Genomic DNA, 15,889 nt, shown 5'->3' on the forward strand with positions numbered 1-15,889 from the left:
TAGATGGAATAAGAAGAAGAAGATAGTGCTGGAACTAAGCCTAAGTTTTGTGTTATCTCGCCAAGTCAATAAATAGTGTAGACAGCATCGAAATTTATATAATTCAAAAGACCCGCGTACTTTAATAAAGATTGAAATATATGAAAGTTGTTTATATAATCCCATATCTAATTTTTATTTTGACACTTTTTTTTACTAACCTATTCAATGTGATGAGATCTCTGAGTGATTTAAAGATTTCTATCATTTGTATTTAATACATGCGACTTAGGTTGTTTTTTTTTAATGACAATGAATCAGTACGGTGAGTCGAAATAATACTGATAAGAAATATGTGATCAATATTTTCATTCTTTCTTGTGCAAATCATTGTAAATATAATACATATTGAGGATGGTAATCTCAGACATCGTGTGTAGCCTCTATGGTTTCAAGTACATGTAAGTAGGTCATTGAATCTCATCACCTGTAACGATGTGATAATAACAATGAACGGAAATAATGTAATTGTTTTCAATGACTAATTCTTGTAAGCGATGCAAACTTTGTGTTGTATGTAAGCATTTATAATGTAATGACTTTGACTATGTAATCATTATAAAACAAAAATGAATATTTTCACGAAAAAATGTAAGTTAACAAAATGCAAGTGCTGTAAAGGATACACTATCTTTCAGTCTTTGAAGTCATCAACGGCACAGCTGTATTTATCACATCTGATAAGATCGAACTGATTGGTGGAGGAAGAGAGGACAAGATGGCCAGATCGAACTGATTGGGGGAGGAAGAGAGAACAAGATGGCCAGATCGAACTGATTGGTGGAGGAAGAGAGGACAAGATGGCCAGATCGAACTGATTGGTGGAGGAAGAGAGGACAAGATGGCCAGATCGAACTGATTGGTGGAGGAAGAGAGGACAAGATGGCCAGATCGAACTGATTGGTGGAGGAAGAGAGGACAAGATGGCCAGATCGAACTGATTGGTGGAGGAAGAGAGAACAAGATGGCCAGATCGAACTGATTGGTGGAGGAAGAGAGAACAAGATGGCCAGACAATCACTGATTGGTGGAGGAAGAGAGGACAAGATGGCCAGATCGAACTGATTGGTGGAGGAAGAGAGAACAAGATGGCCAGATCAAACTGATTGGTGGAGGAAGAGCGGACAAGATGGCCAGAATTTAGTTTTTTTGTAGTCTACACACGATGTCTGTGAACAATAAAAGATCATTCTGGAAGATCTGCTCATGGAATCAAATTAACGGTTTTATTAATTATGAAAAGCTTGAATTGTAACATGTTTTTTTAGCGCTCTCACGAGTTATGAAATATTACTTTCAGTGCGATCTGAGTTGAACATCTCAACACAAACTTTATAGACAACATTCAAATCAAATTGGTATGACATGTGTTTTAGGAAAACATACAAAAATGTGTTGCCAACTTTCAAATGTACTTTCTAATGCAGAACGTGGCTGGATAAGCTGCTAGAGCAGGGATTCTCAACCTGTGGGTCGCGACCCCTTTGGGGGTCGATTGACCATTTGCCAGGGGTCGCCTAAGACCATCGAAAATATGGATTATATGTTATTGTCTACCCTACAATTCTGTATTTGTGTATGGGGGGGGGGGTGGCGGCAGAGTGGGGGATTGTAAAAAGGGGTCGCCGAGCTTAAAAGGTTGAGAACCGCTGTGCTAGAGGCAATAAACAATGTGTGGGGTGCCTGTGTCAACATGTTTTTGGGGTCACGAACAATATTTTTTTAGGAATGGGTCAGGGATTGGTTTTTAAAACTATTTTTTAAAAGCTAGGCTTACATTAATACTTTATGTTTACTTTTCAACTAATATAATAAACAAGAACATGTTGTAATTAACATGCGTTTAATCACTGTCGTTCAGGATATAATCTCTGTTATTAAAAGTGTCAATCTGTAATCTATACATCTTCACGCTCAACCATTTGATCAAACTTTTGCTTTCAATGGCGGCCTCGTCTGTGCTTTTTTTAATAGTAGAAACTCGCAGAGTTAGATGTAAAAAAAATTCATTCTTCTAGTTCTAGCAGCCTCTTTATAAAGAAAAGAATGATAGCACTTCAAATTCTTCTCTAAATTTTAAGGTGAGGATGTCTCCGAATTCTTCTCTGAATTTTAAGTTGAGGATGTCTCCGAATTCTTCTCTGAATTTTAAGTTGAGGATGTCTTTGAATTCTTCAATCAAAATGACTTTTGATAGTCATTCCTTAACAAGTACAGATTTCTGATGTTCACATCTTGCGTATAATGAACCTTACTATGTATCATATGGTCGAAGATTTGTCTCTTTAGTAATCCTTGAATGTCGCAAAACTACTGTCGTAACTAAGTGAAATAATTCCCAGTTTCACTTTTTTACTACACAATCGTTTTTTAATATTTTCTTGTTCACAGTACTCAGTTCAGATTCAATTCTCTCTATCTGGAATAGCACGTCACCTTAAAATCAATTGAGATTAATAGTGTTTGTTTATTAATTAAAGTTGACTTTTAATCTATTTTAATATATTAAAACTGCAATTACCTGTATTCGTTAATTCAATTGAAAGATTTTCTTGTCGGGCTGCATCGATGAAAAGAAATTGCCACATACGACCCCTTGGACATCTACCGGACATGCCTGCAATAAATATTTCATGACCATTTTGTCATCTCTACATGCAAACACATTTTGATTTCAAAGTCCTTCTGACTTTTATATTCCTAATTTGTATAAACTAATATTTTGTGATTTAAAAAAAAAATCCATTAACTTCTGAAAATTAAGTCTAAGATTTTAAACTTTTTCTGTATTTATTTTTTTTGTTAGTTGTTGGTTTGCGAAGCTGTAAAGTTTTTGTTTTCGTTTTTTTGTGTTTTGTTTTAAATTATTGTTGATGGTCTATTTTGTTGATGAGTATATATATGTTACTGGTGCATGCGAGTCCATATGACACAACAACAGAATGAATCAAGAATATACTTAATAACGCAGGCTGATAACTTCAACAATTTAATAAACAATAAAAAGGGCACAGTCCTCTGTCGTCGCTAGCCTAGCGTCGTCCTCTTAGGCGTCTTGTCCGTTATTCTTCTTGTTCATTATCCTACTCTGTTCTTACTCGTCACATTACTTAGGAAAAACCCGATTCACATCAACTTCTACGCATCTTGTGTCATTACATATTTCCTCCCCCCTTTATCAAAAAAAAAAAAAAAATTTGTCAATTTTTTTTTTTTCAGTCTAAAACACTATCCCTACTGTCATGTCTGTACAATATATATGGCCAAAATTTTGGGGAAAGACAAAAATTGTCCATGTTCCTATGTCACAAAGTTCACACTGTAGTTGAATGTTGACACCAAGAAAACAATACAGTTATTAGTAAGAAAATATCTGGTATGCGGTGTTCTAATCATCACTCATGTCATTGACGATGAAATAGTATAGTACAGTGTAATAGTTTCACCAACTAATAGTACTAAGTCCATCAAGACATGTATACAGTCCCCATACGACGATGCCTTTGTCGATTCCACAGACATAAAACAGTTTTTCAGAGTAAATACACATGTATATAGTCCACATACGAAGATGCCTTGGCTGACTCCATAGGCATAAAACAGAGTTTTTCAGAGTAAATACTGTTATTGGCTATATGTACGTTGATGGTTGTCTCATATCACACCAAACCCCTCCTGTCAGACAAAATGTAATATTTGTGTCAAAACAACTTTCCAAATTATTCTACCTAACTTTTTTGTTGGGTACCAATAAGTATATTTTCTCTCCACTTACCATTTCCAAACTGACCTAGCCTTTTACTAATGGATGATAATGATTATATAAAAAAATAATGACTGTAGATGATCATACTTACTTTAATTTACACTTTTGACTTCAATTATTGAAATTTTATAATTATCTCCCTTGATTTAATAAAATTCCCAATTTATATTTTACTGAGTTATCTTCCTTTAAAGGAAATAAAATATATATAGTCCATATATAAACAACCTATTCATACCCATTGACTAGAACATATACATATATATACAAGCATAAACAAATCAAAATGAATAATCATTATTTACAACAGTTTATCTCACTGTAACTCTTGACAACATGTCAGCTACAATATTAATTTCTCCCCTAATAGCCTCCAATTGAAAATTATATTCTTGTAAAATTAGAAACCACCTGTATAATCTACCATTTTTAATACTTTTTTCTTGCATAAACTTAAGAGGCCTGTGATCAGATAACAATATGAATTTGTTTCCCAGTAAATAGCTTTCCAACTTAGTTACAACCCAAACAACAGCTAAAGCCTCCTTCTCTATGACACTGTATCTCTTCTCAGTATCAGATAATTTCCTACTTACATAAATTATTGGGTGTAATTTATCATACTGTTGCATCAAACAACCTCCTATAGCACTACCAGAAGCATCAGTAGTGACATAGAATATTTTAGAAACATCCGGTAATCTCAATATCAAATTTGTAGAAAAAATATGCTTAACTTTCTCTATAGCTTCTACACACTTTCTATTACAAGTCACTTTTCTAGGCTGTCCTTTCTTTAATAACTGGTTTAATGGATTAACTAACTCTGCTAAATTTGGTATGTATTTTCTATAATAGTTTATCATCCCTAGTATTGATTTAATCTGTTTTTGTGTTGTTGGTATTTCTATTTCTAATATCTTCTTTACATTATCTTCAATGGGACTGATAGTATTATTTTTAACTCTATGTCCTAAAAATGTGATTTCTTCTAAGCCTATCTCTACCTTTTCTGCTTGAACTGTTAGACCATTTTGTTTAATTAACTCAAAAATCTCCCTAATTCCTTTTAAATGTTCTTTCCAATCCTCATGAAAAATGCATATATCATCTAAGTAACAGATTACATTTTTTCTATGCTGTCTATAATCTATGCATAACCTTATATCCCCATTCTTTTTCTTTGCTATAACTATTGGTGAAGCATAAGCTGAATTGGATGGTTCTATTATTCCTAGTTTTAATAAGTTGTCTATTTCATCTTTAACTTTTCCCTGTAAGTGTAATGGAATCCTATAAGGCTTCATGAAAATAGGTTTGTCACTAGTTAACTTTATGTCATGCTTTATGATATTTGTTTTTCCTGGCAAACTGGAAAAAATTTCTTTAAAATCATTGATTACATTTATTATGTCTTTTGTTTTTTCTGGAGATAAATTTTCTAAATTCAGTTTTTCCCATGTTTGATTATCTTTAGTTTCTAGTATAGGAATATTTTTAATATCATTTTCATTAGTTTCCTCATTGATTAAAACAATTAAACATTTATCTACTTGATTTTCATTTTCCACAGTTTCTGTATCTAACTTTTGAGTTTGATTTTCATTGTTTACTTCTGTATCCAAATTTTGAAATTGATTTTCATTTCTCTCATTGTATAACTTCAAATTATTTATATGATATGTTTTTATTTTTCCATTCATATTAATCTTATAGTTTACTTCACTTGTTTTATTTGTAACAACAAATGGACCCTTCCACTGTTTTCCTAATTTGTTTTTTAAGTCAATTACCAAAAGTAATACCTTGTCTCCTACCTCCAATGTTCTTAATTTTCTTTTTTCATTTAAGTTCTCATGTACTGTTTCTTTATATTTCATGTTATTCTCAAAAGCTTCCGCCCATATTTGTTTTAAATCTAAAGCTGTTTCATTGTCATTTTCCTTTTCTATTTTATTTAAGATCAAACTTTCTTTAAAAATTTGTATTTCATCCCTAGGTTTCCTTCCATGTATTAACTCATATGGTGAAAATTGAGTTGCCTCATGAATATTATTTCTAATAGAAAATAGAACAAAATTAATATATTGATCCCAGTTTTTCTGATTATTTTCTACAATTTTAGCTAAGGATCTTTTTATAACACCGTTAAGGCGTTCACAAAGCCCGTTGGCTTCCGGGTGGAATGGCGATGATTTAATGTGTTCTATACCATATTTTAATATCCATCTTTTAAATAACTCAGATGTAAACATAGAAGCATTGTCTGATAGTAATGTTTTTGGTATCCCATGTCTGACTATGAACTTTTGATCTAAAGCATTAATAATATTTTCTGTGTCTATATTGGATAATACCACTGCTTCAGGATATCTACTGAACATGTCTACTATTGTCAATATGTACTTATTATTATGTTCTGTTTTAGTTAAAGGTCCTATGATGTCTATTGCTATTTTTTGAAATGGTTTATTTGGTTCATCCATTGACTGTAATGGAGCTTTACCTAATTTACCCTTAAGTCCCCTTCTTTGACACATATCACATGATCTTATGTATTTTGATATGGTTCCTTTCATTTTAGGCCAAAATACTTGAGTTGCTAAATTTCTAAAACATTTCTTTATACCTCTATGTCCACTTAAATTACTGTCATGTGACAAAATCATGACATCCTTCCAATACTTTTGTGGTAAGACTAATTGTTTTATTTCTCTATCATTTATTTTTGTTTTCCTAAATAGTATTCCTTCTTCTATGACATATTTCTCCATTGGGTTATTATTTCTCCTGTCACTAATTCTGTCATATGTTTTCCCAATGATGTTATCTTGTTTTTGTTCTTGAGCCAATTTGTTTATTCCTTTCAATTTTTCTGTTTTCATTTCTTCAGTTCCATCTTTCTGTTTTTCTGCTTGCGTTTCGTCTTGTTTTTGACCTTGTATTTCAACCTCTTTCTCTTTATCTTCTTCACCATTAACTATTTCATCATTCATATCAATAAGTTCCTGAGTTTCTTGTTTTGGCTTGTTCTTAGATCTGGTTATTACCATATTACTAATGTAATTATCTGTTTCAGTATTCCTATTCTGCTGTAACCTTTCATATTTCTTTTCCCATGCTTCAATTTCCTGTCTTGAACATTCCTTCAAACCTGTTAAGTTTCCAATCAACATATCATGTCTCATGTTAGGCATGGCTACTCCCTCACAATGGCCAGTGTAAAAAGGTGTCTCAATAAACACTTTAAATACTTTAAATTCCTTTATACTGCCATCTGCCAACTCCACTTTCCTTGTATATCCCCTATAATATTGCGCCTCAATGAGATCAGCCCGAACCACGAGTGTGTTACAGCCACTATCTCGGATTGCCTTTATTGGAACATTGTTAATAAAAGCTGGGTAGAAAGCAAAATTGTTTTTATTTTCCCTAACAAAAAACACTCTGTCAGAATCTCTATTTTTATATTCCCTGCTTTTACTCCTATTGTATGTGTTATTATTGTAATTGTTGTTGTAATTGCTGTACCTATTCCTACTGTCTGCTCTGTAATTATTTCTACTATCTGTCCTATTGTAATTATGTGTACTACCTGATCTATTATAATTATTCCTACTGTTTGACCTGTTTTGTGTTCCCCTGCATCTCATAGCCATATGTCCTTTTTTCCCACATCTATAACATGTAACCTCCCTGTTGTTTGACCTATCTCTACTATTGCTATATCTAAAATGTTGGCTATCCCTACTTCTATTTCTACTTCTTTCATTGTTTTCCTGTGTATATCCCACTAGATCAATATTCTTTTTATCTTTACATGAAAAAAGGTTGTTGGGATAGGCATTTTTATATGTTCTTATTATCTCAGTAACATCATCCAAAACTTTGGGATTCCTTTCTTTGATAAATGATTGTAATTGAGGGTCACACTTAGCTATAAAATTATCAAGCAATATAAAATTTTTTAATCCCTCAAAGGTACTGTCAATCTTCTCAAATCCCAGCCATTTATTAAAATAGTCTTTTTCCAAATTTATAGTGGTTTGTGGTTCTATCTGATTGGAAGGTGTGTTTTCAAAATATTTTTTTCTGAATGTGCTGGCATTGTGTCCATATGCATTCAGCAATTCCTTTTTTAAAATTTGGTAGCTATTTTGTACAGTATGATTATGGTTTTGACAAATTGTAAGAGCTTGCCCTTGTACAAAGTCTAACAAAATTTGAGACCACTCTTCCTCCCTTATATTGCAATTAACCATTTTAATTTCATATCTCTTTAGGTAGTCTGAAATACAATCTCTAGCCTCCTGAAAGGGTTGTAGTTTTTTCCTCAACCAATGGTTGTTATCACTTGAAATATTAGTGTTGTTTGTGTGATTATTACTATTATTGGTTTCAATGTGATTGTCTGGGGCATTGGTAGTATTAGTATTAGATCTATCATTAGTATTATTGCTATTAACTTTTTGTTTATTTTGTTTAGCTTCAATTCTCAATTTCTCTAAATCATATTGTAATTTCCTATCTGCTTCTTCTTTTATTAATTGTGCTTCCCTATCCTTTTCTTTCTCTCTACGCTCTGTTTCTAGTTTATTCTTTTCCATTTCTATCTTATCTATTCTATCTCTCTCTATTGTCACCATTTGCTGTACATAGCTAGTTAGGTCCTTTCCTTTAAGTTCTAGCTGTTTAGCCTCAGCAATAATTTGCTGGCGAAAAGTCTCCATATAATCAAAGTTTGGAGCTGTTGCCATTATGCTTATTTTATTTTAAACAATGTCTCAATATAGTTTTGATATAGCCTCCCTATTGGCCTAAATATCACAATTTAGTTTTCACAAAAACTCACTTTCAAATACTTCTTGTAATATATATATATTTAAATACCTTTGCTCAATGTTATATTAACAAATATTACCTCAGTGGACTTACTCACAACCACAATACTTGAATACAACTCAAAATTTTATATCACCTTAATTCAGTGGACTTACTTTAGACCACATAAACAAATATCAATACCTCAATACTTAATTCAATGGACTTACTTCTTGCCAATAAATACCCCTAGGACTATTCTAGTCACTAGTCTAGATTCAATACAACTTCAATACAACTTCAAATAGATAAATCAATATTATACCTCCAACAGTAAATCACAATCCAGTGATACTGACAAAAAATTTTATTCTGACCAATTAGACTGTGTTTAAACACATCTATAAAATAATGTCAACCGATTAATCGGGACAAAAGATCTATATATAAATAATTACTCCTTAGACTCAGTTGTCCTCAGGATAAAATAGATCTAAGGCTCTCATAGGTATAACAATTTAGTTAATACCTGGAAACAATCTAGAATTTATAATCTAGATTAAACGTGGCTTACCTTATCTACTTAAGATAAAATTACTAATATATAATAAGAATAGTGTAAAATAAACGTAATAAGACACAAAAAAAATAAATCTATTCTAATGAGATGAGACTTTTTAGAGGAAGTATACACTGAAAGAGACAAATAAAGATAACTTCACTTGACTTCTAAAAAAAAATAAAATGTACGTGGATACGAACAAAACAAGACAATCTAAACAATCATCGAGACTTTATTAAATGGAGCAGGTCCACTTTCTAATGTGTCCTATAATGACGCCCTTATCAGGCAACCTGCTCTTAACAAAGATCTACTGTCCCTAATAGACTTAATTTAATAATAATGGAGAGAAAAAATAAACTTATCTTTAGTTAGATCCCCTTTGTTCAGTCCACGGAGCTACCACGGTCAGTTCCACACAAGTTCCCCACTGTCTTTGTCTTAGGCAAGGCAAGGTGTGTTCCCACAATGGCTACTCGACAGGCAGTACTGAGTTAGGCCAATCTCTCCTGGTGCTGCCACGGTATGGTACGGTTCTCAGATAAAGTCCTCTGGTCAGGTTCCAAGGTTCCGGTTCCACTTGATGATCTGTTGGTGCTGGCTTCTGTCTTCAGGTCAGGAACATAAGTCAATACTGAGACAAGCTGGTGGTGCTGTCTCAAGAGAGGTAAAAAAAAATGACAAAGTCCAACTCTCTCTTTTGATGAATATAAATGAGTCAACTTTACAAGTTGATTAGATGGTCACGCAGTGTGGTAGTAGGGTATACCATCACTCGTGTGTAGATTAGATTGTAAGCTCAGCAACACTGCAACAGTCAATTAATAGCTTGAAAAACAAACCTGACAAGGTGACTCGATCCAACGGTCAGCTTGTAGATACTAGATATGTAGACTCAGATGACTTTCCGTACTCACAATAAACAGATAAACCTGACAAAATGAGGTATCTTCACTCTTGAGGTATATAGGTAGAGGTATACTGACGACGGACTGCCCTAAATCACTTCAACGGACGAAATAGTTCTGGATTCAGACACAATAAATATAGATCTAGTCAATATAGATCCAAGTTCAATCTAAAAATATCCAACATGGCTGACAAAGCTAGACGCTGGTAACGGTTTCGAATTTTCTCTAATAGAAAGTCTAGATCCACTGGAACAAAGATGCCAAAATCCAGCTGCAGTCCAGATAATTAGCACAGACGTAGGGTAGATCTAGTAGAAATAAACGAATGTTAATCCAGTACTTCTCCAGTGTACTTCGCCAAGTGTAGAATTGTAGATAGATATATCCAGAACACGAAGTTAACTAGATTGTAGATCAAAATGACGCCCTGGCCGTCGTGGGTCGCCACATCTGTTGATGGTCTATTTTGTTGATGAGTATATATATGTTACTGGTGCATGCGAGTCCATATGACACAACAACAGAATGAATCAAGAATATACTTAATAACGCAGGCTGATAACTTCAACAATTTAATAAACAATAAAAAGGGCACAGTCCTCTGTCGTCGCTAGCCTAGCGTCGTCCTCTTAGGCGTCTTGTCCGTTATTCTTCTTGTTCATTATCCTACTCTGTTCTTACTCGTCACATTACTTAGGAAAAACCCGATTCACATCAACTTCTACGCATCTTGTGTCATTACATTATGAAGTTACGTTGTAACACTTCACTCCAGCCTCTGTCTCACTGACATTTGTGGATGTCAAAATATAATGTGATGTTATAATTTTTTTTTGTAGACTTTTGATTTCAAGAACAAATAAAATGTTTTTTTTTTAATAACAAAAATTATATTTTTTTGTGTGTGTTTTTGGAGAGAGCGAAGAAATGACACAGGTTTGGAAGATAACAGAATATTAACTGACATCTGTTTTTCTCTGTATTTTAACAAAGCAGTGACAAAACTTGTACATACAGATTCTTACCACCAACAGAACGTACACATAGATTCTTATAGTAGTGAAAAAAAGAAAGTCACATATCTCACTCGCAGGCTTTGTATTCATTTCATTTTAATTCAAATTAAATGTTTAAAAAAATTGACTTTTTTTTGTTTGCATTGTAAGGTAAAAGATAATTACAAAACAAAGTACAATGACGTCATCAGATTGTGAGTAGATGTGATATAAATAGTGAATGATGCGATGGTAGCACTGAGCTTTCATTCCTAAACTTGGTGGTTGGAGAGTGGAACTTGCTTTAAATCTGCAAGGTATTCACTAAACACATTTAAAATGATTAGAAAGTGACACAAGCACTCAATTAACCAGATACTTGGGCCAGAGATAATTGGATTTCTTAAAGAAATCATTAAGGGGCTTGTACAATAAAATCACTGGTATGTATATAATCAGAGGTATGTGGCTGAAATGATTTTGTTGATCAAACCTCAAAACGTGTATGTCTGGGGAAATGTTCTCTCTTTAAGTCTTTATCCAGTTCGTACTTAGCCTGAAAAGTGTTTCATTCTCTGAGTGTCTTAAATCTTTCGAGTTGTTAGAGGACAAGAGAACATTCAATTAGGTATACATTTAATGCTTTAGATATCATTCCACCATATATCTCTATCTACCATACGTGTAGAGACGCAATTGTGATAATAGCAATATCCTAATCTATATTTGCCAAGAATAAGTCCAGATTACATCCAACAGTCTTGCTTCTTATAGACTACCTTTTAAACTAGAATTTACTTTGGCATTTTAGTTCAATAAAAAACAGTCGATTTTCTGGTTTAAGTGGCTTACAAATAAAGAAGCTTATAATTGAAGTGTTTTACGTACAATTTCATAGTTATATTTATAGTTGACCATTCTTGCATACTTCATACGATTCATTGCTCAATATTAAAACAACATTACAGACATGTTAAAAATTGACATCTACACATTTTGCCTGTCAATAAAAAATACGTAGTATGGATAGCATATAGATAGTTACTTCCCCTTTCCTGCAATAAAATCACTGTCCAGTGTAATATAAATATATTATTGCATACATGAATTCAACAATAAGAAACAACTCATAATAATACATTGGCAGATACCATTGCGATTGTTAACGACTGTAATGAATGTGTCACAATTTCATTCCAACACTTCAGAATCAAAAAGAGGCCTGTAGATTTTTTTTTCTATTACAAAGCTCCTACTACAGGAAAACATCATTTGAAATCTGGCTATATTATCAATACATTTCGGAGACATTTGTCTAGTGTTGGGTACGTTGCTATACATTCGTCTTGGTGAAAGAGGTCTCCATACTGGAAAGAACGTAAAACAGGTGGCAATAATTTTGAATAAAACTGGGGAAGTGTTTTTTGTGTGTGTGTGTGCAGTACAAATAAGACTTCAGTAGTTTGTGCACATCAGCTACGAGGAAGTTGTGTGTCCAATAAAATAAACAAAACTACTTTTTCAACCCTTCCCGTAGCTTGCAACTCAAAGTGTCTATTTAACCATTGGAACAGCCATAAATATTTAGACCAGCGGTTCTCAAACTTTTTAGCTCGGCGACCCCCTTTTTACAATTCCTCACTTATTCGCGACCCCCAACATTAAATTATTTTCGTGTATAACTCTGATGTAACACAATTATAATTGGAGGCCGAATGTAACTATGTGATTTGCATTGACAAAGTTTAATGTTTAAACACGAAGCTTAATGTTTAATTACAGCACAATATATTATTATATACAACTATGATGTATTTCTCCTCATTATCCAATTACAAATAAATGAAATAATTTTTTTTATGACGTGCATCTATTAACATTTGTATTTCATGTTCACATTCTACACATGAGACAATTGTCTGTTTTTAAACTTGATAACTTACAGGCTGTTTCCAGAAATAAATATATTATTGCAAACGGAAGAAGAAGCTGCAACACACACAAATCTGAACATGACTGCAAACGCTTGATCCAGAAATGTGTCATTACAGAGAAATGTTTCACTGTTCCACTATTTCTGTCTCCATCTTGAACTTCGACTTTTATTGTATTTCTGGCCAGTGCAAATGGGATGTGAAGTAGATTTGGAAAGTAGGAGGACATTTTGTCCACATAAATGCGCAAATATTCTTTCACCGAAATGATCATTTGATCTGTTTGCCTGGTTCAAAGTCATTTCCCTCCTAGAGAGCAGAATAAGGTTGGAAGCATGAAAATATTGTTGTCGTTACAATTGGCATACGTTTTGTTTTAAATTCCTGCTTCAACTAATGGGGCAGGCAGAGGAAAGAGTGGTGTATGTCTTACACGTGCCTCCAAGAGCTGCGGGGAGAGAACTTGGTGCATGTCTTACACGTGCCTCCAAGAGCTGCGGGGAGAGAACTTGGTGCATGTCTTACACGTGCCTCCAAGAGCTGCGGGGAGAGAACTTGGTGCATGTCTTACACGTGCCTCCAAGAGCTGCGGGGAGAGAACTTGGTGCATGTCTTACACGTGCCTCCAAGAGCTGCGGGGAGAGAACTTGGTGCATGTCTTACACGTGCCTCCAAGAGCTGCGGGGAGAGAACTTGGTGCATGTCTTACACGTGTCTCCAATAGCGGCGGGGAGAGAACTGAAGTGTCACTTGAAATGCATGGGGGAGCAATGAGACACCACGTTAAACAAGTCTCTTACCAGAGAACTACGGGAGGCCCATGCTTTCCTCCCCTGCTACTACCGGGAGTTCATCCAAGTATTATGTTATACAATGCGATATGCATTTCTAAACAAAGTTTACGAATTAAAATTAAAAATTTATGGATGCCATATTCAACCTTTTTTAAAACGTATATTGTTTAGCTCATACATTACGAATGTTCACAATTTTTGGTTGAAAGGTTGGTTCAATATTGACATTACAATATATTCTTAACAAACATTGTACTTTAAAATGTAACTACTAAATTTGTACGCTTACTATTGAAATATGCATCTTTTTGTTAATAAAAAAAAAAACACAAAAAAGAGGCAAAGGCCCAAGGATTCCTAGGATGTAAACAGCTCGACAACTGAAGTCAAAAGCCAAAAAGCTGAGGTATCCTAAGAAAAAAAAAAGTTGTATTTTCATCTTACTTTGATAAATGATTCCAAAGATTTCAGACAAAAGTCAAGAAGTATCGATACATTATCCATTAATCTGTATATAATTAAACGTATATAAATATATCTGCTGGACAATTAACATGTTCGAAATCAATTCTGTTTCAGTTGTCTTCAACATCTATCCTCTAATAACATTATATTTTTTAATTATTTTTTTTCCAATGGAAAACATTAGTATGTGACAAGTTTTACGTTTTACCATGGAAACAAAAATCCATATTTTAGATGAACGTAAGCGACTCCTGACAAATTGCCAAGAGGGTCGCGACCCATAGGTTGAGAACCCCTGGTTTAAGACCAAGATATGACAGACTAAGATTCAAACTTAACACAGCTTCATTACAGTCTTATCACTTAGTGTGTTTGACTCTACTCCCCCCCCCCCCCCCCGACCAGAAAATTAATTTAACAAAGTGTTTTTATCAGTTTAATTAAAATGTAAATACATCATAACAATAACAAGTTCGACATATTCCCTACTCTCCAAGCTATACACTTCAAGTCCTACACTGCGAGCCCCACACTCCAAGCCCTACACCCCAAACCCCACACTCTAAGCCCTACACCCCAAGCCCCACACTACAAGTCCTACACTCCAAGCCCTACACCCCAAACCCCACACTCTAAGCCCTACTCCCCAAGCCCCACACTACAAGTCCTACACTCCAAGCCCAACACTCCAAGCCCTACATCCCAAGCCCCACACTCCAAACCCTACACTTCTATCCCCAACTCCAAGCCCTACACCCCAAGCCCCACACTCCAAGCCCTACACTCCAAGCCCCACACTCCATGACCTACACTCCAAGCCCAACACTCAAAGCCATCCTCAATAAATACTAAAAAATTTTAATGGAGTTAATGATTGAATTAGACGGCGTCCCACATGGTTGGTGGTCGTCCAACCAGCCGGGCGCCCTCCATCAAAGGAATCTTGCGGTGGCGACACTGTTGCACGTTCTTCAAGGGTTGCCTGATGGTCTCTGGAAACAGGAGCCCCACGGCTCCGACGCTGGCCATCATGGCTCCATAAACAAGGTAAGGCACAGTATAGTGTTGTCGCTCCTGGAAATAGAAATATGAATAAGTTTAAAATTCAAAGGCTTTAATTAGAAAAAAAAAATTAAAACAGTTGATACGTTAATGTCCTTGGCGGGGAACTGAGGAAACAGTCACAAATATAAATGACAAATATCTATATGATACTATCTGTACCAGGTTTAACCTCTTGTATCGCCTAGGATTACCTTTACCCAGCCCCCCGCAACCATACTGTAACTAAAAAAGTGTATTTCGATAGATTCATTCAGTCATTAAAGTGACCAGCATATTTATTGATACATTTATTTACTGGTACGTTGCTATTGTTATACAAGCCTTTTTGAAAAACGAACTGGATCTTAGCTCGAAAGGAGAAACATAAGACAAGTCACAATCACATACTTGTCTTTCCATTCAGTTGTAAGATAATATGATTATTAGATTTATTTTTTATGAATACTGGGTACATGATATTATAAATAATATTGTTTTAGGGTGTCAGGGGGAGGTAAGGCGAGAATGAATGTTACTTTGATATTTTGATATGTTAGT

At 34.3% G+C, this 15,889-nt stretch overlaps 1 protein-coding gene and 1 long non-coding RNA gene across 2 annotated transcripts in view; both read right to left on the bottom strand.

Moving 5' to 3' along the window:
- Positions 1-200: 200 nt before the first annotated feature.
- On the bottom strand, positions 201-2,657 carry LOC129924772 (uncharacterized). The gene is made up of 2 exons (XR_008776693.1): positions 2,561-2,657; positions 201-466 (listed from the first exon to the last, which is right to left on the bottom strand). It is a non-coding gene; the product is annotated as an uncharacterized LOC129924772 (long non-coding RNA).
- A 12,280-nt stretch (positions 2,658-14,937) lies between these two features.
- Positions 14,938-15,889, bottom strand: part of LOC106058466 (organic cation/carnitine transporter 2-like) — a 145,117-nt gene continuing 144,165 nt past the window's right edge. Inside the window, exon 10 of the mRNA XM_056021473.1 lies at positions 14,938-15,361. Coding sequence (XP_055877448.1) covers positions 15,167-15,361 — 195 coding nt within the window. The 3' untranslated portion in view covers positions 14,938-15,166. The remainder of the gene's footprint in view (positions 15,362-15,889) is intronic.

This window comes from Biomphalaria glabrata, chromosome 2 (assembly GCF_947242115.1).
Source record: "Biomphalaria glabrata chromosome 2, xgBioGlab47.1, whole genome shotgun sequence".
Lineage (NCBI taxonomy): Eukaryota > Metazoa > Mollusca > Gastropoda > Planorbidae > Biomphalaria > Biomphalaria glabrata.